We start from the raw sequence: 23,280 nt of genomic DNA, 5'->3' as shown, positions 1-23,280 counted from the left end.
TCCCTATTTCCCTCCCAAATCACCCCAGCCCTAGGCAACCACCAATCTACTTTTTATCTCTATAGCTTTGTCTGTTCTAGATATTTTATATGAATGGACTCATACAACGTGTTTTTTTGTGACTGGCTTCTTCGTGACTTAGCATGTTTTCAGGTTGCATCTGAGTTGGCATAAAATAATTAAATAGCTTTATGAGATATAATTTATACAACCATAAAAGGTGCCCATTGTAAGTATACAATTCAGTGAGTTTTAGTAAATATATACAGTTGTGCAATGATCACCACAATTCAGTTTTGTAACACTTCCACAACCTAAAAAGTTCCTTCATACCATTTAGGAGTCAATTCTCATTCCCATTTCAAGCCCCAGGCAACCAGTGACCTGCTTTCTGTTGCTATAATTTTACCTTTTATAGACATTTCATATAAATAGAATCATATAATATGTAGTCTATGGTAATGTGTAGTCTACTGTATTCTTTCTTTTTTGTTTTGTAGTCTACTGTATTCTTATACCCAGTATATTTTGAGATTCATCCATGTTACTGCATGTATACGTAGTTTGTTCCTTTTTATTGCTGAGTAGTATTCCATTGTATGGATATACTTTTGATGGACATTTAGACTGATCCTAGTTTTGGCTACTATGAGTAATAGAACATATCTCCTTCTATTAGAATGTAAGCTCCATGAGTCCAGGGATATTTGTGAATTTTGTTCACTGCTATATTCCCAGTTCCCAGTACACAAGAGGTACTCCATTACTATTTAGTGAATGATGAGTAACACAGTAAAGATGTTAATTCTCTCCTAATTAATCTATACACTCCAATGAAAACCCTAACAAGATTTTCCAAGGAACCTGAAAAGCTTTGGAAGAACATATTCTAAAACATATTTGGAAGAACAAAGAAAAAAACCAAAAACAGCATTATAAAATGTAAAAAGGACTTACCCTATAAGATATTATGAATTACTGGAAAGCTAAGATAACTAAGACAGCTTGGTTTGATGCAAGGATAGACAAATAGATCAAAGGAAGAGAAAACAGAACTTAGACACAGATCTAGATATATACAGAAAAAATGATGAGAAGGCATGACATTAAAATTGACCGGAGGAAAAGAGAACTAACTATTCAGTAAATGATGCTGGGCATACCCGTATGGCAAGAAGAAAAAAACTATAAGTCTCTAAATCATACCAAACAGAAAAATTAATTCCAGGTATACTACAGACCTAATGTGAAAGACAAAACTTTAAAATGTGCAGAAGAAAATACAGATCTCAGTGTAAGAAAATTTCTTAAAACAAAAAAAGATAAACCATTTTGAAAATGACATGTTTGTTTATTCATCTATGTGCTAGATCTTATGCTTAATGATAAAGGATACAGAGATTAGGGGCTTCCCTGGTGACACAGTGGTTAAGAATCCGCCTGCCAATGCAGGGGACACAGGTTCGAGCCCTGGTCCAGGAAGATGCCACATGCTGTAGAGCAACTAAGCCCGTGCGCCACAACTACCGAGCCTGCACTCTAGAGCCCATGCGCCACAACTACTGAAGCCCGTGAGCCTAGAGCCCGTGCTCTGCAACAAGAGAAGCCAGCGCACTGCAACAAAGAGTAGCCCCCGCTCACCACAATTAGAGAAAGCCGGCATGCAGCAACAAAGATCCAACACAGCCAAAAATAATAAATAAATAAATTTATTTTAAAAAAAAACGGATACAGATTTTAAAAAAATACAGTGGGAAATCTCTGTACAAGGGAAAGTTGAGAGACAGATGAATGCAACCTTGCCATTATCATTACCAGCATGAAACACAGCAGCCAAGATGGCCAAATTTACATATCCTCTGACAATTGGGGTTCCTCATTTGAACCAGAGAAGATCATTTGAATGACTATTTTCCCAATTCTCTGAAGAATGGTAAATTACTAGTACCACTGCAGATGCACAGGAGAGAGGTTAATTCATTATATACAAAGGATTCCATAGGGAATTAGGACTTGATTGTCTCCAGGAACCACGGGTGAGAAAGAAGAATGGATTGATAACTCCTAAGGCATGTGTCTGCACGAGGTGGGCAGAGATCTCGAAGAGAGTGAAGTAAAATTGTGAACACAAGTTTCTAAAAGTAACAATATCCTTTAAATAACATACTATTCAAAGACCCCACTGATCACTCATCAGAATAAGAATATAAGAAAATAGAAGAAAAACTTATCAGAAAGTCTCTGAATGACTGCATGACCTATACAAGATAGCATCATCATCATGATAGCAAACATTTTCAATGGCCCTTACATTGTGCTAGGTACTGTTACACTCATTTACACCCCATATGACAAATCTATGAGGTAGGTAGATACTATTATTCACATTTTACACATGAGAAAACTGAGGCACAGATGAGCGAGTAACTTGTTCAAAGATACAATTAAGCAAGTGATAAATTCAAACTAGGTTTTTTAAAAAATTTTTTATTGGAGTATAGTTGCTTTACAATATTGTGTTAGTTTATACTGTACAGCAAAGTAAATCAGCTATACATATACACATATCCCCTTTTTTTGGATTTCCTTCTCATTTAGGTCACCACAGAGCATTGAGTAGAGTTCCCTGTGCAATACAGTAGGTTCTCATTTCTCCTTCCAGAGCCTGAGCTCTGCTATATGCCATGCTGCACACTGTCTGTAGACTAAATGTTTCACACATGTGCCACTATTTTTCAAATATTTGCAGATGCTTCTGTGATTAAATAAGACACTGAACAATGTTTTTAATAATTGCTTTTTAACTTATATTTTCTCAACCAACTGATTAATTTAAAAGTACAACTACTACCATGCTGCTTTCCTGAAAAAATTCCCTTAGAAGAGGCAACACAATGGATAATCAATGAAAGACTCTTCTTGAGCTAACATTCCATGAGTCTAGGTGATTACAGATTCATAATGGTGAGCTCTGCTAGTACTTTATTATTAATTTAGCAGCATGCCTAATTTTTTTTTAATGCCTAAATTTTTAACCTTGCTTACACTGTTAACCGATCCACACTCAAAATGGAGATACACCTTTAGATATGCACCTCACATTGGCTCTCAATAGACACATGCTAGTTTTCATTGTCCCTCTCCTGATTCATAATTTATTTTGCCTTTGTTTCTTCCTATTCCAAATGTCTAACTTTCTTAAAAAAATAACTCATTGCAAAGGAGATTTCTTTAATCACTCTGCTATTTCAAAAATATACGATGGCTCCCTCTTATCTATAGGATAAAGTAAAACAGGCTACAAGATACCTTAGAACCTTCAATTCTGGGCCCCACATTATCCTTCCTCTTTTACTACCCTCTTTTCTTCATGGTCACCTGTGCCCCATCCTCAATAGACCCTCTTCTTTCTCCAACAAACAATATACTTCAATGTCCGTGTGCCTTTCCTATACCATCTGCTCTGCCTTGAATGCCCTTCCACACCATTGCTATCTGGAAGCTCACTTTTCATTCTTCAAGGCCCAGCCAAATTTAATATCCTCTGACCCACCTTGAAGTTCCTTTACCTGTGCTTACAGCAGTTTATACCTAACCTCTATTATGACACTTACTACACTGTATTATAGTTACCTCTAAATAATAACCTGCTGAAGGACAGAGCCAATGCCTCATCTTTCTTAGAGGTTCCACAATCTAGTACAATACCTCGCACATTCCAGACGATTAATTAGGCAATGATTCGTAACTATCACAAGGATTCTAGTATCTGGGAGAAACTAGTGGGAAACGTGCCTGAGGCTGACAGAAAGGGCTTTATGTTCTTTCAACATACTATGGGAAAGCTTCACTCTGCATTTAAACTATAGCAAAATATTAAAACTAGCCTCTAACTGACCTATAATAAAATGCATTTTGTTAAATTAAAATAATATCTAAATTTCTATACTGATTCAATATTTGTACAGTCAATAGACCAAGACTGATGTGACATTTAAAATTTCCAGGGACTTCCCTGGCAGTCCAGTGATTAAGACTCCATACTTCCAATGCAGGGGACCCGGGTTCAACTCCTAGTCGGGGAATTAAGATCCCACATCCCACGTGGCACAGCCAAAAAATTAAAAAAATTTTTTTAAATAATAAAATTTCCATTATATGGAAATAATCTTTACTGATTTAGCATGTCACTGTGGCATATATCTTTCTCATGCTTTTAAACTTATGAATTTCTTTTTTTACATTTATATTATATTCTTACTCTTCAGGAAGGCATAGTAACAGCTTCACTTTAACGCAGTAGCTTGAAAAACTACAGTGGTTTGAAAAATTCTCATAATTTAATTACAAAATATTTTGAAAGCATGCCACCTGCAGATCTGAAGTAATTTTATATTTGGGAAAACAATCCACTGTCAATACTCTGTTCATAAAATTATTATATGGTTTATATATAATGATATACTGATCCAAAAAGCATTTTTAAAGAAATGCTTAATAGGAATAGGAAAAATATGTTACTTATTCCCATCTTCGAATATTCTAGTCTAATTTCCTACCCTCTCCCAAACGCCGAAGAAAAATCTTGGACTTCACATCACTAATAATACCTAGTCTTTATAAATAGATGTAATTATGATGTCTCTACTTACATTTTAAGTACAATTAGAAAAATAAAATTTGCCTTAAAAGGGTCACGTAATGTAAGAAAATGTCTAGCACATAACGCTAATTTTTAAAAGTTGAATACAGGGACTTCCCTGGTGGCACAGTGGTTAAGAATCCGTCTGCCAAGGCAGGGGACATGGGTTCGATCCCTGGTCGGGAAGATCCCACATGTCGTGGAGCAACTAAGCCCGTGCGCCACAACTACTGAGCCTGCGCTCTAGAGCCCGCGAGCCACGACTACTGAAGCCCGTACACCCTAGGGCCCGTGGCAACTACTGAAGTCCACGCACCTAGAGCCTGTGCTCCACAACAAGAGAAGCCACCGCAGGAGAAGCCCGTGTACCGCAACGAAGAGCTGCTCCCACTCACCGTAACTAGAGAAAGCCTGCGCACAGCAACGAAGACCCAACGCAGCCAAAAAAATAAAAAATTAAAAGTTGAATACAAAGGCATATACAGTATAATGGCAAATAAATATAAAGCCATTTATATACATTCATAGAAAATATAGCAAAATGTTAACAATGGCTCTCCCTGGAACGTTAAATTGTAGGGTTTCTTTCCTTTTATATTTTTCTTTATTTTACATGATTACTAGGGACCCATATTACCTTTATAATCATAAAATGTCAAGTTTTCAGTTTTTTAAGTATCACATACCTCTCATGGTTTCATACCAATATAAAAATATTCCAATGTAACTGAATTTTTATGTACGAACTACCAATAGTGGGATTGATGCTGGTTTCCTTTAATAAAATGAACCAGATTTCAGAACTTGCACTTTTAGAGAGTCACTTTAAATGCACCCCTAGTTTATGCAAGAGGAAAGGGAATAAACAAGCCAATATAATATTTACTCATTCTTGCCCTTTCTCTTCCAAAGAGCAAACAAATTCACTCAAATTTCCCAACCTCACTTCTTAGCTACAGTAAAAATCCACATAGTAACACAAAAGCACAGGCCTTAAGCAAAAGGTTACTGAGAAACTACCTCACATTAGTGATATATTTTAAGCTGGATAGATGTCCACATTAAAATTAATTATAACTAATGTTTCTCCATGTCTCATCTAAATATGAAAAAGATCTTCTCTAAAAAAAATTCCAACATTAATCCACAGACACAAAGGTCTTCTTTTTCAGTAATCAAACTTAGTAAACTGCACAAAATCAAAATGAACAGATGCAAACATACACGTGAACAAGAATAAGAATCAAACTTCACTGTAAAATTACTTGGTAAGACTATTACCACTGTAATGCATTTTCACAAAAATTTCAATATCCAAATATACTTGGCTATTTTATTTTGGTACAGACTTGCTTATCCTGAGACTAAGTAAAGGCAACAGATGTACATCTCCCTCCCTGCCCCCACCTCCTGCCCACCCTTGACTAGGGCAGCAGCAGGTTCTCTTGCAAACAGTGTCTTCCACTAAACTAGGATAACTTTCTTTTTATCTTAGGGTAGCCCTTTGGGAAAACCCTCTCCTGAATTAGTGTGCAACCTCAGTTACTATCAAATGCCATCTCATCAAGTGAGTGACTAAAGACATTTGCAGATGCCTTCCTAGTTACGTTCTACTTTCCATGATCATGCTCTACTTACTCACCTGTGTCATCAACAACAAAAGAAAAGAGGATAGCAGCAATTAGAAAATGGCAAGGATAAAGTGAACAAGACTACTGTAATGCGCTGTCAAGGTCTGTTTTAGAAAAATACCAAAGCAAGCCACATCCAAGGTTCCTCATCCAGGAATGAAGGGATCCTTGAACTGGGATCTTGGCTTTATTTTAAAATAAATTTCAAAAAATAAGAAAAATAAAAATAAATTTCAAGGAAAGTATCCTATTTTCTAGAAATCACACAAGTTAAAGAAAATGATAAATTTGTCCCCATTCCTCCATATTCCCTGAAGTGCTACAGGGGGTAGTGGAAATAAAATTTAAACAAATACATAAAAATTCTCAGCTAGGGATTCCCTGGTGGCGCAGTGGTTGAGAGTCCGCCTGACGATGCAGGGGACACGGGTTCGTGCCCCGGTCTGGGAAGATCCCACATGCTGAGGAGCAGCTAGGCCCGTGAGCCATGGCCGCTGAGCCTGCGCGTCCGGAGCCTGTGCTCCGCAATGGGAGAGGCCACAACAGTGAGAGGCCTGCGTACTGCAAAAAAAAAAAAAAAAAAAAAGATTAAAAAATTCTCAGCTATATTTAAGAATAAAATAATTAATTTTAGCAAGCCAAGTCAGTTGTACAACTAAAGAGGTAAATCTATGAAATATGAATACACTTGTATCTGTTTCATATAAATACAGAGTAAAAAATAAGCAACAGGACACTAATTTATGAATAAAAGTTTAAAAAAAAACCCAAACCAGGGCTTCCCTGGTGGCGCAGTGGTTGAGAGTCCGCCTGCCGATGCAGGGGACACGGGTTCGTGCCCCGGTCCGGGAAGATCCCACATGCCGTGAAGCGGCTGGGCCCGTGAGCCATGGCCGCTGAGCCTGCGCGTCTGGAGCCTGTGCTCTGCAACAGGAGAAGCCACGACAGTGAGAGGCCCGCATACGCAAAAAAAAAACACAAAAAACCCAAACCATATATACAGTAAATCTATACTTGTACACTAGTATATCCATACTTGAAGAACTATTAAAAAGAACAAAGGTAATTTGAAGTATTTTGGTAATCTTACAGAAAATGCTATTTAAGTGATTAAAAAAAAATTCTACAGACTAATCCAAAACTAGAAATAATCAGGTACATTCGTTACGTTGGCCTAATTTTCAAAATGGAAGTTAAAGGAATATTCTCTCCTTTTTTAAAAATTTATTTATTTTTGGCTGTGTTGGGTCTTCGTTGCTGTGCGTGGGCTTTCTCTAGTTGGGGCAAGCAGGGGCTACTCTTCATTGCGGTGTGTTCTCATTGGGGTGGCTTCTCGTGTTGTGGAGCTTGGACTCTAGGCACGTGGGCTTCAGCAGTTGTGGCACATGGGCTCAGTAGTTGTGGCTCGTGGGCTCTAGAGCACAGACTCAGTAGTTGTGGCGCACAGGCTTAGTTGCTCCACGGCATGTGGGATCTTCCCGGATCAGGGCTTGAACCCATGTCCCCTGCATTGGCAGGAGGATTCTTAACCACTGCACCACCAGAGAAGCCCCTAGGAATAGTCTTCATATAAAAAAGTATCAACTATAGAGCAAGATGCTTAAGTCAAAGACCAGAAAGGGAGTCTATTAAACTAGGGTAGATGTTAGAAAACCCTAACAGCCTGCCTTTATTTCTCAATCATATGCTTCTCAGCATGTTCTAAGAACGTTATCGCCAGGAAAAGAATGTTGAGCTCATGTTTCTAATTTTATTTCCACCCAAAATAAGTCATCCTTCTTCATCTAGGGAAAAAAAATATGGGCAATTACTATGAACTACTAAATCTTTACTGATAAAGTTTAAATAACTGGGAGCTTCTCTCTCATGAAGGTAGTATGAACAATATGGAAATGTCTGACTCTTCATGATACCAGCTGTGCTCCCAATCCATTCTGCCTGTGGTTTCTGAGTGTGTGTTGCCCTATTTTTAATTTCATGCACAAAATGGAAGTTTATTCATTTCTACTGTCATATCTTCCTTAAATTTACCTCCATCTAAGAATACATTACCATACATAGTGAAAAATAAGAACCAAGGTACAATTTCTAAGCTTAAGGAGCTCACAATATAAGCTATAAGATATTGGAATCTATATACATACACATTAAAATAGTACAATAAGGTAACGTACTGAACGTGCCATATAAGTGTACACACACTTCTCTGGGAGTTCCAACACAGGAAATACAGGTATAGACTGAAGGGACAGAGAAGAGAAAGTTTAGAAAAGTGGTGAGTTTGAGCTGGACTTTAAGGCATGGGTAGAATTCACATAAGCAGGGGGGTAAGGAACATTCTAGATTGCAACAACAAAAGGTATAAGGGTGGGAATAAAAAAGAGCATGTGTATGGCGCACAGTTCAGAGGCAGGCAATCAAAAAATAAGTAGTACAAGAGGATGGCCTATAATTTTTTTTCCAATTCCAATATATCCATGAGGATGACATCCTCCCATTATTAACAGTGGCAGTGGGCAGCAGTAAAGATTTTCACATCTAAGAGTCATAACTAAAATTGGTTTAGGAAGAAAGGCAGGAGGAGGATGGAGTAAGCACTTACATCTGACGTCAAAATTTCAGATGTTAGGTGATGGGGTGGCAGTAGAGAGAAAGAAAAACACTGACAGAAACAGAAAAGTTCAACTTGAAGCCAATTTTTTTCAACAAGATGAGACTCATTTTAGATATACTGGCTTTGAAATGATAAACCTCAAAATGCCTAGCTGGAGATGTCAGACTGGCACTCAAGAGAACTGAGGGCTTGACAAATATTTGTGAGTTATCAGTATATGGATGACAGGGGGTATGGAAAAGGGAGGAAAGAGGGGGTCGGAGTGTGTCCATCTGTCCCTGGCAAAGGCAACAGAAGCAAAAGGTCAAAGAGGTAGGGCTATGAATATCTGGGAGAATACAACCCAAGAAATCAGTAACCAATGTAGGAAGGACCAATGGATTTGGCCTTAAGATTATTCTTGGTCCTGGGGAGATACATTAAGCACAATGGTATGGGTGAACAGGAAACTAAGTAGGGTTACTGAAAACCTAGGAAGGGGGAAAAGGGCCACACAAAGAAACAACAATAGAGAAAAACAGGCTGGTAGCTAAAGTGACAGCAGCAACAACAACAACAAAAAGGTATTTTCATATTGGTTAGTCCTATATGCAGATAGCCATGTGAAGATAGAAGTCAGAGAAGAAAGAGTATGATGATGAAGGGAGAGTAACAAAGAGATGACAGTAAGATATAGAATACTACTATTAATTAGAACATATACTGAACGCTTACCTTGTGCCAATCACTCTGAGGCACTTTACCTGTATTATATCATTTTATTCTAACAGCAAACTGTTTGGTATTTTTATTATCTCATGTTACAGAAGAGAAAACTAATGTGTAGAGTGGTTGAATTTCTTCCTTAGGATCTCAAACCTTGGAAGAGCCAGAACCAGGAAGTGAATTAAGTTTGTCTGATACCAAGTTGTTTCCTATAAACTTCTATACAAAACTGAAAAGCATACACATGAGAGGGTGAATTCCTAAATATGTGTTGACTACCTGAAGAAAATTTTTAATAAAACTGTACATATGCAGTTTAAGGTAGGAAAGAATGTGGGTCTACCTTCTCCCTGTAACAACAAAAAGCTCAAACCATAAACATTTGAGATAGAACATCCTTTTACAGTTTCCCCTCCTTGGATCATTTTGAGCCTAATTTCTCCATGGAACTTGACAAACTAGCAGTGTACATCATATGAGTTAAGTGATCATTTCACGACATAAAATAGGAAGTTAATTGCTGGTTTGCTCTTTAAGAAAAAAGTCTTGAACTGTAAGTTTTCAAGATGGTAATTCATGGGAATACATACAGGAAACAAACATGTAGAAATTAATTATGTAGCAGATTTTCTAATTTAACTGAATTAGGGAGACTATATAAATGCTAAAAAAAAAAACTAATCTTTTGGCACTCTGGTCACATCTAAAGAGGCTTTGAAAGTTTGGTTTCTGTGCTTGAGATATGAGCTCATATAATCACTATCTGTGACTTTATAAATATGGAGAAAAGCAAGAATACTCAGAAAAGCCAAGTTTGGATTAGGCAGAAAGACATTTATTGATGGTCAATATTCCCTTACTTCTCCCTTGATGTCTTCATTTTGGCATTATTCATTAGCACCTACATTAGAAAGTGGGGTCAGAAAGAAGCAGTGAAGTTCTTTGATTCTGATAGTTATTAATAAGCTCTAGTAAACTGCCTTTTGCCAGAGAAATTAGAAAATAAGCATTAGGAGTTCAAGTTAGTTACAGATCTTAATTATTCAAGTTATTCCTAGCCTGTGCCTCATTACCAATGGCTAAATCAGAGTTAACTCAATAGGTAATACAATATACTTGTTACCATTTTCAGGTAAGTTGTTGAAACTAATCACTAAAATGAAAAGTTTTAATTACTTGTAGATGTCAATTATTCATGTTATTCTTAATCTAGTATCTCATTACCATGGACAATACAACACCTGTATTGGGGTGGAATGAGTAATGAATCTACTAATGCAAAGCTTTAATCCTGTGGTTTTTTTCAATGAACTTGCACGCTCAACCATTAGAACTTGGCCTATACTAACCACGCCCCAAGATATCTTTTATTTACAGCACCTTATGCAAAAAAATTCAACAATTTAGACTTCCTCTGCCAAGCACACATTTTGGATTTGGCAAAGCTTAAGAATTAACATATACCTTACCATCACCACTAAGTAAAAGAAGGACAAGCATATAACAAAGCAATTTTGACTGATAACAAAACTTCTATAAATATAAGAAATCAAATATTCGAGGGTAGCTGATTTAGCCTGAAAAGAACAATGTAAATTTTAGTGTTCTCCCAAAGTGGCTATTTAAAATTCGCATCCTCAAAAGATGCAATAGTGAAAAACCACAGATAGATGTACACAAATAAAAAAATATTGTCTACTGCAAAAACCTTTGTACTTTGAAACATTATCTAGCTAAATTTAGAAGCTGTCCAATATTATATCAGTAACTATATCTACCGCTTCAGACTGTGAAAACTTTTGAGATTTTATATTCCATTCTTAAGCTATTTTCAGCAATAACTGCTTAAAGTCTATGACTTTTTTGCATTTCTTAAGAAGTTCAAAAATTGCACAAAAATAATGTAATTGAGGTAACCATTCCATATCTCACTACCACAAAGAGAAATATATTAGTGATGATCTCTTAACTTTATATCACCTTTAAGAAAATTCCAGAAAAATAAGTACAATAATGGAATCAACTTCTAATAAGAAGTCTCTCTCTCTGGCTTCTTCCTCAGCCCATCAGTAAATCATTCTCCCCACCCTAGCATCGTTCACCTGTCAGACAATCTCTGGTGAATGTGCTACATTAAAACAAAATAATGGATCTAACAATTTTAGAGCTTTTGCCCATTTCAAACTATCAGGACAAGGAAATCCAACATACAAGTAACATGTTAAGAAATGCCCATCCATGAGCTCTTACTGGCAACTGCTACCAGTGCTTTGATATCCAACCTCCTGTATGTGCTGGTGTGGCATTTAAGAAACGGTGCTCCAATAACATGATCACATGCATTGCTTACTGCTCTAAATGCAACACTGCCCAATTTTCTGTATTTTTAATGTTTGAAATACCTCTTTTGCATCATTTCCCAATCAGAAACTGAAGTTTTATTATCTTTTCTATTTGTAAAATGAAGCTACTTAGCACTTAGTGAAAATGAATTAAATCTCTTTATGCCAAAGTTTAAGATATCCTGGCTACTAAACAACTTATAAAATACTACTGTAAATTGTTCCATACCATTTCCCACCCTATCAGTATTATGAGAGACAGTCCTTTAAAATACTAGGTCTCCTAGCTAACAAAATCTCACACCCATGAAAAAGCAATCTGCGTTTTCATGATGATGATGATGATCTCACTCATTCAGTTTTATTGGCATAATAATATTTATATCATAAGTCATTCAAACTTACCTTTAAGGATATAATATGCAGATAAATATCATCTTAAAATACCATTAAAGCTAGAAATTTACACTGAAAAATACTGCTTGATCATTGTAGTGTAATCTTTGCAGGCCAGAATTAGGAGAAAAATAATCATTTTGCAAAAGATCAACATTTATATCACATAAATAATAAGCATTCCCTTGACCTACTCATCAATACCACAACCATCACATAGTAAACGACCCCATACATTTAAAATGAATCCTCCTAAATCAGATATGGAATACTGAATTTTACAGTTCACATACCTGAACCTCGCTTGTTCTCTGTTTAATAGTATCTTCTTTCTCCTTAAGGTCCTGTTCCACATTATTCTTTTCCCTAGAAGACCAGCAAACAATGCAAGAATATTTGAGAACATCAGCTACAGCCGGTATGGTTATCCATCCTCCTAACCCTGAATCGTTTTTTAAATACATAGTGAAACATTCAATTTTTAAATGAAGGGCAGATTTTTCTACCCTCTTTTAATTATTTATGGAATAGAAATCAATATAAGCTCTGTTTGTAAAAAAAAAAAAAAATCGCTTTCTCACTAAAATGTGGTGAAGAGAGAATATATTAAAAAAGGAAGAGGAGAAAAATAATCAATGAAACACTCAGGTTTCACTGATCTCACTGTTGCTATGGAAATGCTGCCCAATGAAAATTGCTGGTGAAAAAAAGGAGGAGTTGCATCAGCTCTGAAGCTTAACCCTTAAGTATCACTGTCAAATAAAATGAAAATGGCTAATAGAAACAGTCAACAATATTAGGGAAAAGGACATTTACTGAAGTGTTAATTCCCTCTTAAATCTCACTTGTGTGCACCAATTTTAGAATGAAACAACAGAGAAAATAGAAAAAGATTGTCAAAACACAGGCCATTTGCTCTATTAAATACCACATCTGCTCAAAAGCTATTTTAGGACCACCCATACATACCAATTGATCAAATATATAAGACAATGTACACTAAGTAAAAAAAGAATCACATTAGCATTTATCTCTTTCTACTCTTCAGGTCAAACATGTTAGGATCCACTTTTAGTTTGAAACATCATTATCTAAAGTCTTACATGCTTCCATCAGAGCTGGATTCCTAAAGTGAATCTTAAGCAACCTTAGATTCAGAATTACAAAACAGAGCTATTCTTTTTTGACATAATAAATTTAAATGCCCGTTTGTACTGAAATCTACCCACCCCACCCCCACTCCTTTCACTTTCTTTTTCTACAAAATGAGAGGAAAAAGCCATAGATTTCTGCAGCAATACATTTTTGGGGTGGGGGAAAGGTAAAAGAAGGCAATAAGAAGGGAGGATGCCATTCATTAAGTCCTCCAGATTAGTACTGCAGAGTTTCTTCTTAGAGCTTCATGATTATATTTCAGTTTCATCCCAGACATAACCCAAACAGAGGCTCAGCCTCCATTAAGCTGAGGCATAAAGTGAGAAAATTACACCAAAGGAGATACTTAAGGGAAAACTACATGCTACATTTATATTTCTCACCTTTTTTGAGCTGAGATTTTAAATGTAGACAAAAATCAACTGTTTTGGATATGCAGGTGCAATGCTCTTAAGATTTATATAGGAGGAAAAAAAGCACAATAATAAAGCTATTTACTGTTACTTTTAAACACTTGAGATGGCCAAGGAGCTCACTAACCGTTTGTCAGATGGGTCAAAATGTGGGTCAAGATGTCAGTGGAGATTTTAAACATTCCCTTACCATGTGAATCGTTGCAGCTCGTTACTCCATAATACCTCAATCTACTTATTAAGCAAAGTTCATTCCCCACTTCCAATCCTTATAAAATTAGATAAAATTGAAAACTAGAAAAACACAGGAAGAAACATCTAAATATACTCCACAAATTCTGCAAGTGAAATCTTGGAAATTTTTTCTTTCCGCTTTATGTGAGCAGAAGAGTGTTTTCAGTCCTGCTGCAGCATGTCAAAGATAAGTCACATGAAACACTAGCCTGCTCCCTTCATCCCAAATCCTCAGGCATTCCACACTAGGTCAATATCAGCTCAGCTCCTCCTTTCTGACAGTAGATGACAAAAACAGAAGACGCAACATGGTATCATAGACCAAAACTGCACACACTAATGTGCATGTTTGTATTCAATCCTTTCTTGCTCCCCTGTTAACTGCTGTCACTGTGCCTGGTCAGAAGATAAAGTGTGCATGCAGGAAAACAAGGCTGCAAGAAGGCAGTGAGCTGACTTAACACAGCCAAGACACAAGAATGGGAGAGCAAAAGAAGGATGCTCACTTAGTGAAAAAAGAAAACAGATTACAAAGGACTCTCAGCTCTAACCAGCAAACAGTCTATGTTTGGCTAAAATGGAGGAAGCTTAGAAAGTACCAACTTCTCTTCATAATTTTGGGTGTGGCAGGGGTGCGGAGTGGTGGTGATGTCAAACATCCAGAAGACCATTCTCAACTAAATAAAATATGGGAATCTTTAGGGATTAGTTTATCTTAGTCTGAGATCAATTAAACTTAACTTTCAATCCACTTTTATCTAGTAAAATTCTGGTCTCATAAGTCCTTTTATTACCAAAAGGAAGTAGTATAACATAGGTGCTAAACAGAAAACTTTAAAAATAATAAAATGACCAGTTATATTACTTTCGATAAAAAACATTATTAATGAAAATCTGTCCTATAAACCAGACTGAAAATCAAATAATTTTCTCATTAATTTAGATTATAATTTCAGAGATACAAAATTGTTATACTGTGGTATTCCATAGACACTTAACCTCTATAGCTATCCTTCTCATTTCAGGCAAGTAAACATATCTAAACACACAGTTAGGTACACTAAGCATGGTTGACCATGTTCTTTACATTCTCCTCTCTTTCAAACAACAAGTATATTTTTCTAAAGGTGATGGATACATTAGTCAATACAAGAATATCCAAGCATTCTGTTTAACATTAGTAATTTAAAATTTTAATTCTTTTCAAGATTCTGTGCCACAATAAAAAGACATCTAGATGCAGTTTCCTGAGGAGCCCACCAATATATGTGGATAAGACAGACACATACTTCAAAACAGGTGTGTGAGCATTTTGCCGCTTATCTTGGACATCAAGAAAAGCTATTGCCTTCACCTTAGTAACTTCTAAAAAAGGGAAATGATCCTATACACCCTCCATTTTAGACTATCTCTCTGGCCCTATTCACTCCCAAGATGATAGCATATCCTGAGGAATCCACAAATACCAAAGCTAGAAAGGCCAGAGAAAGAGCTCCCTGGTGTTCCAAAAGTTGACTGCTATGATTCCATGGAACCTAGAATCTGAACCAGGAAGAAATGCAAAGCCCAAGCTAAGCTTTCAGAAGCCTAAAGTTGATAACTGCATAAACCTACTATGAAGTAGGCAAAAGCCACTCACAAGACTGGAGACCAGAATTCTAATCTGTATCTACCATGAAATGGTTCTTCTGACTCTGATTATTATTTTTCACTCTGCAGATGCTGATATCTCTACCATCTTAAGATTTGTAAGGTGAAATGTACAAGATATCAAGTAATTAAGAAAAAAGCAGGGCTTCCATGGTGGCACAGTGGTTGGGAGTCCGCCTGCCAACGCAGGGGACACGGGTTCGTGCCCCGGTCCGGGAAGGTCCCACATGCCGCAGAGCGGCTGGGCCCGTGAGCCATGGCCGCCGAGCCTGCGCATCCAGAGGCTGTGCTCCGCAATGGGAGAGGCCACAGCAGTGAGAGGCCCACGTAACGCAAAAAAAAAAAAAAAGGAAAAAAGAAAAAAGCAGGCTTTGAGCCTATGCTATGGTTTTGTTTTACTCATAATATTAACACTACTTAGAATTTTAAATAATATTGATGGAGTAATTTTTAAATTTGTTAAAAGGAATTATGGGGTACAAAACAGTTTATAAAACACTGATCTTGTCTTAATAATCAAAATAATTGCTGTCTACTTTTAGAAACTTATTATATGATTTTCAAAGCATAAGACTTGGAGTAAAATATAGTCCAGAATTCAAATACTGGTTTCATCACAGGTCATCTTTGTTAAATCACTGTAGCAACAGCTATTTGTTCTGGTTGACCCTCCCTTCTCCCAGTACTCAGCAATCTTTCTTTTAGGAGACTGCTCCTCTCTCCCTATTATCTTTCTACCCATATAGTTCAAGTAGAAAATGCCATCTTTTTACAGACTCAAACTCTCTGAGTAGTAACTGGCCAGGGATTAGCTCCTGACCAAAGCTTAACCAGTCACAGCTTCCCACCTCATAATCACAGGAATTACCTCAAGATTGGGCCCGTGATCAAAGCCAAGGTGGTTAAAATCTTTATCTAGGATGCCTTTATTTGGAATTAATGGAAAACCACTATTACCACTACCATATCTACTACTACTACTAACAATAACAATTATTGAAACTAGAACTTATTAAGTATTTACTATATGATAGGTGTTATGTGATACGTACTTTACATGGATTATTTCATTCATTCTTAAGAAAAATCATTCCTGTGAAATGATGAAGATGGGCAAATGTAGGTCAAGATGTTGTTGGCATTTGCTGTCTAAAGAATAATAAAATTTTCATACAAAGAAGCAGAGGTGAAAGGCAGGAGACAGAGAAATTTGGAAAGGCTTAAGCCCTGGCTATCACCCTCTGTGATAGTTAATTTTATGTACTAATTTGGTTAGGCCATGGTACCCAAATATTTGGTCAAACACCAGTCTGGATGTTGCTATAGAGGTATTTTTTTAGATAAAATTAACATTTAAATCAGCAGACTTTGAGTAAAGTAGATACCTTCCATAGTGTGGTGGGTCTTACCCAATAGTTTAAGGCCTTAAGAGAAAAAAACTGAGGCTTCCCCAAGGAAGAGGCAATTCTATTTCCAAACTGTCTTCAGACTTGAGCTACAACATGAACTTTTACCTGAGTCTCCAGCTTATCATCCTGTTCTAGAGATTTTAGACTTGCCAGCTCCACAACTGTGTGAGCTAATTCCTTAAAGTAAATTGAAGGTAGTATCTACTTTACATATCATACACAAAGATTGTTGTGAGGAGTAAAAACAAGAATACACAACGGTACCCAATATATCCTTATGCATCTTCAAAACCTACATATTGATTTAACAAATACTGAATTCTACTACATACCTGTCACTGTGCTGTACTTTAGTGATACAAAAAAACAATGGGACAGACACTTTCCATTAAGTGTATGTGAGGGGTTGGGCAGGAGAACATAAAAAGATAACTGCAATGCAGGGTACTGGGTGCTACAAGAGGTAAGTACAAGGTGCTGTGGGAACACAGAAGATGGGTACCTGACTCTGGAGAGGGTCTGAAAAGGCTTCCTTGGTATCAGTGAAGGCAGGATTATGGAATTGCAAAAATAAGCTGTGCAGACAGTAAGTGGTATATTTATCATATGGTATTTCAAAAGAAATTATTCCAGCCTGGGAATGCTTTGTGACACAAAACCTTGAAGACTCACTTAAGATGAGACTTCAGTTAAGCCTTGAAGGAAAGAATCAATATTGGGTAGAAAAATGGCATTTCAAATGCAAGGGAGAGCTTATGCAAGAAAGCAAAAACGATGTCAGTACAATGACAGACTAAGAGGTAAACCAAGAAGAAAACTTCCCAAATTTGATGAAATACACACATCTGCAACCCAAGAAGCTCAATGAACGCCAAGCAGGAAAATCCAAAGAAACTCACACTGAGACAATTATAATCAACTTGTTGAAAGACAAAGACAGAATTTTGAAAGCAATAAGAAAGGAAAGACTTTTCATGTATATGGGATCAAAAATGAGATTATCATTGGATTTCTCAGTAGAAACCTTGAAGGCCGGAAGGCAGTGGGATGACATATTTAAAATGCTGAAATAAAAAAGAAACTGTCAACTGAAAATACTCTATCTGGAAAAACTGTCCTTCAAAAATGAGGGAAAAATTAAGATATTCCCAGATAAACAAAAGCTGAGGATTTCATTACCATTAGACTTGTGCTATAAGAGATGCTAAAGGGAATCCTTCAGATTGAAATGAAAGGAGGCTACTAGACAGTAACTTGAAGCCATACGAAGGTATAAAGATCTCCAGTAAAGGTAGATACATGGACAAAACCAAAAACTACTACTATTGTAATTTTGGTTTACAACTCCCCTTAATATTTTCTGTAAGACTTAAAAGACAAATGCATAAAAAATAATTATAAAGCTATGTTAGTGGATATATGATGTATAAAGATGTAATTTATGACATCAACAACATAAAGTGGATGGGACAGAATTTACAGAAGTAGGATTTTGTATACCATCGAAGTTGAGTTGATATCAAGTCCAATTAAATCATTCAGTTTGGGATGATAAAATTCTGGAGATGAACAGTGGTGACAGCTGTGTAACAACGTAAATACACCTATGCCACTGATCTGGTATGCTTAAAAATGGCTAAAATGGTCAACTTTATGCTATGTATATTTTACCACAGTGAAAAAATTAATAAAAAAGAAAGCACAGAGGTGAGAAAATTCTAGACAGCAGACTAATTTATCTAAGATGGAGGGTTCATGTGTGGTAAATAAAGCTGGAATGGTAGATCAGGGTAAGATTATAAAAGAACTCCAGTACTGGGTAAAGACACACAGACTTTTAATTCACTGGCAATGGGAGTCCCTAAAGATTTCTGAGCTGTGCTTTTTTGAACTCTGAATGGCATTATTTAACAACATAGCTCTTCTTTCTCTGCTGGCTTCTGCTCTGTGGGGGAAGAGAGGAAGCAGAGGCTCTTATTACTGAGAAAGCTGATGACAATTGCTAGAAAGGCAATAGAACACTCTGACTCTGCTTATCTTGGGAACTGTCAGAAGTCTTAAGTTAGATTAGAGTAACAACTACAGACAGCTGATAAGAAAATTCTGGCGTGTAATTCAAACCAGTCTGAAAGTTAGATGGTCTTTCACTCTAAGAATTCATATTTAGTTGATAAAAACTTAAGTTAGAGAGTAAAGACATTGATTTGTACCTTAAGTTTTTAATTTCTCTTTGCCTTAAATATATAATCATTATATAACTATATATTATTTCATTCTTTCAACAAACAGCTATTGAGTATCTACTACATGCCAAAAAAGATTAAACCAGGGCCCCTACTTACAGTTTGCTGGGAAAACAAACATAGCCATTAATTACAAAACTGTTAAGATAACTGCTATAGGGACTTCCCTGGTGGCACAGTGGTTAAGAATCTGCCTGCCAATGCAGGGGACACGGGTTTGATCCCTGGTCCGAGAAGATCCCACATGCCGCAGAGCAACTAAGCCTGTGTGCCACAACTACTGAAGCCCGTGCGCCTAGAGCCTGAGCACCGCATGAAGAGCAGCCCCCACTTGCCACAACTAGAGAAAGCCTGTGCACAGCAATGAAGACTCAATGCAGCCAAAAATTAATTAACTAATTAATTAATTAAAATATTGTAACAATTCAATAAAGACTTTAAAGAAAAGAAAGATAATTGCTATAAAAGTTTAAGTACATTCAGTCCTATGGGAAAAACTAAACGTCTTAGTTCTAGGAGGCTGGCTTTTTAAATGAGCTTTAGTTTTGAAAAAAAAAAGTCCGAATGTATTCATGGGCATAAACTGTTGAAAGCCTAACTGGAATCAGGGGTAAACACAAACTTTGGGGTATGGCTCACATGACCACTGCCCTGTCAGTGGCAGAATCCAAAATTAGATGTTTCACTTTTTAAAAGGAGAAATGAAAGTTTATTTTGCAAACCCCAAATAATTAATTTATTCTACTTATCTAGCAGAACAAAATGAGATGAAAAAAACTCAAAGAAAAGAAATGTAAGACTAGAACCTGGTTTTCGTAATTAAAAAAAAGGGATAATAAAGTTGATGGGGATGACTAATTTATATTATATCTAGAAATACTTCAGCACAATTCCTACCACACAATAAGTGCTTAGTAAATGTCGGCGATCATCATCATCATCATCATCATACAATTTACTAGTATAAAAGTAGAACATTTACTGGCTTTTTGGAAAGTTGTAATCAAGCATCCAGAGTGATGGCAGTTAGGACTTAAGTATGTTGGTAGAGACTGACTCCTAAATCCTTCAGGAGCTGAAATTTCTTGGTAGATATTTTTGTTTCCCAAAGACAAACTGAAACACATTCTAAAAAGTATTGCTCTCTTAAAAGAGGTAAGTGCCCCTTAATAAGCTACCAGTGCCACAAAATAATACAAGCAAATAAAACATAATTTTTATAGAAAACAACTGATTCAGACCAGAGCGGTCCAAGAGAAATATGACACACATGTAATCTTAAATGATCAAATAGCTATATATTAAAAAGAAACAAGTGAAATTTATTTTAATATGTTTTACTTAATCCAAGATATCCAAAATATTTACATTCTTCTTTTGAAATCCAGTATATTTTATACTAATAGCACATCTTAATTTGGATTAGCCATATTTCAAGTGCTCAATAGCCAAATGTGGCTAGCAGCTGCTGTATTAGCACAGATTCAGACTTGAGCAAGGAGGGTTTCAAATAAGGGAAGTCTCCCCAAGCAGAGGTTTTAAATGATGAGCCATGTACTTTATGTGAAAACAAATTAAGGTGCCTCCTTATAACCAAACAAACGCATACTACAATGTAGAGCTTCGATTACTCAATCAGTAACGCCATTGCTGAGGTAGTCACAATTGAGACCTTCTAGCATCAGTACCACAGGGCCAGAAACAGATCACATTGGATTTTATAAGCAAAAGAATTCCAGATTCGACAATATAACCAATGCTCTCTCCAGAGCTAATGTTTTCTCACAGTATTTGAAGTAAACTAAACCAAAAACATAATTAAAAAAAAATTAAAACCATATGCTAACATCACCTGAAATATTTTTTAAAAAATCAGTTCTTATATACGACTGAGGTAGAGATCTATATATTTAGGAACACAGATTCTGGCTGCCGAGCTACACAGTTCCAGTCTCCAACTAGGGAAGAGAGTGCTCATTCAGCTATTCCAACCAATGTCTGCTGAGCACCTTTCAGTGAATGCTGTGCTCTAAATGCTGAGCTAGGTTTTGGGGATGATGATGATGATTACTAACATGCATTGAGAATTTACCATGTTCCAGGAACTGTACTAAGCATTTTACATGGGATTATTCGTATTTCTATTTTACAGATGAAGAAACTGAGGCACAGATAGTTAAGTAACTTGTCTAAGTCATGTATGGAATCAAACCAGGCAATCTGGTTACAACGCCCACGCTCTGAAATAATACTACACTATACTGCCTAATTAGAAATTTTAAGAGACAGTTGGTACTATCACACAGAGCTCAGAGACTACTGGGGAAAGAAATATAATTCAGTATTGTAAGTGTTCGGAGAGAAGGATATTGAGTGTTCTCTAAGCTGAAGTGGATATCAAGGAAAACTTTTTAGAAAACTTGTCCATTCATCATCTGAAAAATCAGAATAAAACTGCTTACGCTTCAGCCGTGTTGCAAGAATTTAATAAGAGAATTTATATAAAGCAGGAATAGCACAATGCCAAATAACTATTATTGTAATCATCTATCCTGTTTACTGGCCCAAGACCAGGATAACAAACTGGCCTGACAGGATGTAGCTTTTACTTCCTGATGTTGCTAAAAGGACAGAAGACAGGAAGGAAGTAGAAGCTGGTAGAAGACAAATAAATATTAACTCCTGCCTCAGCATAACCCACCACCACCACACTATCTAAGAGACTGAAGCAATTTCTTGGTATGTTTTGCCTTTTCACTGCCACGAACTTCTCTATTTGAACCACTTTACTTTCAGAACAAGGGTTCTTAAAAATTGGTCCATGGATAGTTTTTAAGGGTCTAGGAACTCCTGAAATAAATGCAAAACAGTGTACATGGATAAACATGTTCTTTTTTTCTGGAGGCAGAGTCTAATAGCCTTTATCAGATTCTCAAAGGAAATCCCTGACACAAGAACAGGTTGGCAAAATACAAAAAACCAGTCCATTAACCTTCAGGATTAAAAATCCTCTTGCCTACAAAATCTTCTTCTATGGTCTTCAAAATAAGCTATTATTCAGAAGATCATTTGCTTTATTTCAACATTTAGTGATGGTTTCTAGTCTGCTATAAACTTTGCAGGAATTAAGTCTGGAAAATATTCTAATATTTATACCAAACTTTGCCTTATTTATTCAAGCAACTAACCTGTACTGAAATTCTGTGGTGTCAGGCACTGTGTGCATTAATTTCTAGACATATCCAAATGAATAAGACACAGACCCTGCCCTGAAGGAGTTCAAATCAAAACAAAAAAGAAGACACATTAAAAAAAAGATCAGGACTTCCCTGGTGGCACAGTGGTTAAGAATCCACCTGTCAATGCAGAGAACACAGTTCGATCCCTGGTCTGGGAAGATTCCACATGCTGTGGAGTAACTAAGCCCATGCACCACATCTACTGACCCTGTGCTCTAGGGCCCGCTTCCCGCCAACTACTGAGCCGGCGTGCTGCAACTACTGAAGCCCTTGTGCCGAAAGCCCATACTCTGCAGCAAGAGAAGCCACTGCAATGAGGAGCCCCCACCCTGCAACGAACAGCAGCCCCTGCTCGCCACAACTAGAGAAAGCCCATGGGCAGTAACCAAAACCTAATGCAGCCAAAAAATAAAAATAAAAAAAAGATCACACTAAAATGTGGTGAGTACTATTATAAAGGAATAAAGACTCTGTAAGTAGAAAGGGAAGAGGAACTAGCAATCAAGGTTTCAGGGAAGGTTTGACAAAGGAGATGATATTTAAGCTGGGCCTTAAAGCAGGAATAAAACTTTATAAGGTAAAAGGTGTGCTCAGGCAAAGGGAAAGA

General features: G+C 36.7%; 1 protein-coding gene across 1 annotated transcript in view; it reads right to left on the bottom strand.

Annotated features, from left to right (window-relative positions):
• EPS15 (epidermal growth factor receptor pathway substrate 15) overlaps positions 1-23,280 on the bottom strand; it is a 155,621-nt gene that overhangs the window by 50,438 nt on the left and 81,903 nt on the right. Inside the window, exon 13 of the mRNA XM_007459632.1 lies at positions 12,624-12,696. Within this exon, the coding sequence (XP_007459694.1) occupies positions 12,624-12,696 (73 nt within the window). The remainder of the gene's footprint in view (positions 1-12,623; positions 12,697-23,280) is intronic.

The sequence above is a fragment of the Lipotes vexillifer genome, unplaced genomic scaffold, assembly GCF_000442215.2.
Source record: "Lipotes vexillifer unplaced genomic scaffold, Lipotes_vexillifer_v1.1 scaffold525, whole genome shotgun sequence".
NCBI classification, from domain to species: Eukaryota; Metazoa; Chordata; class Mammalia; order Artiodactyla; family Lipotidae; genus Lipotes; species Lipotes vexillifer.
The sequence above is the reverse complement of the archived record's forward strand: the minus strand, read 5'-3'. Positions and strand labels throughout refer to the sequence as shown.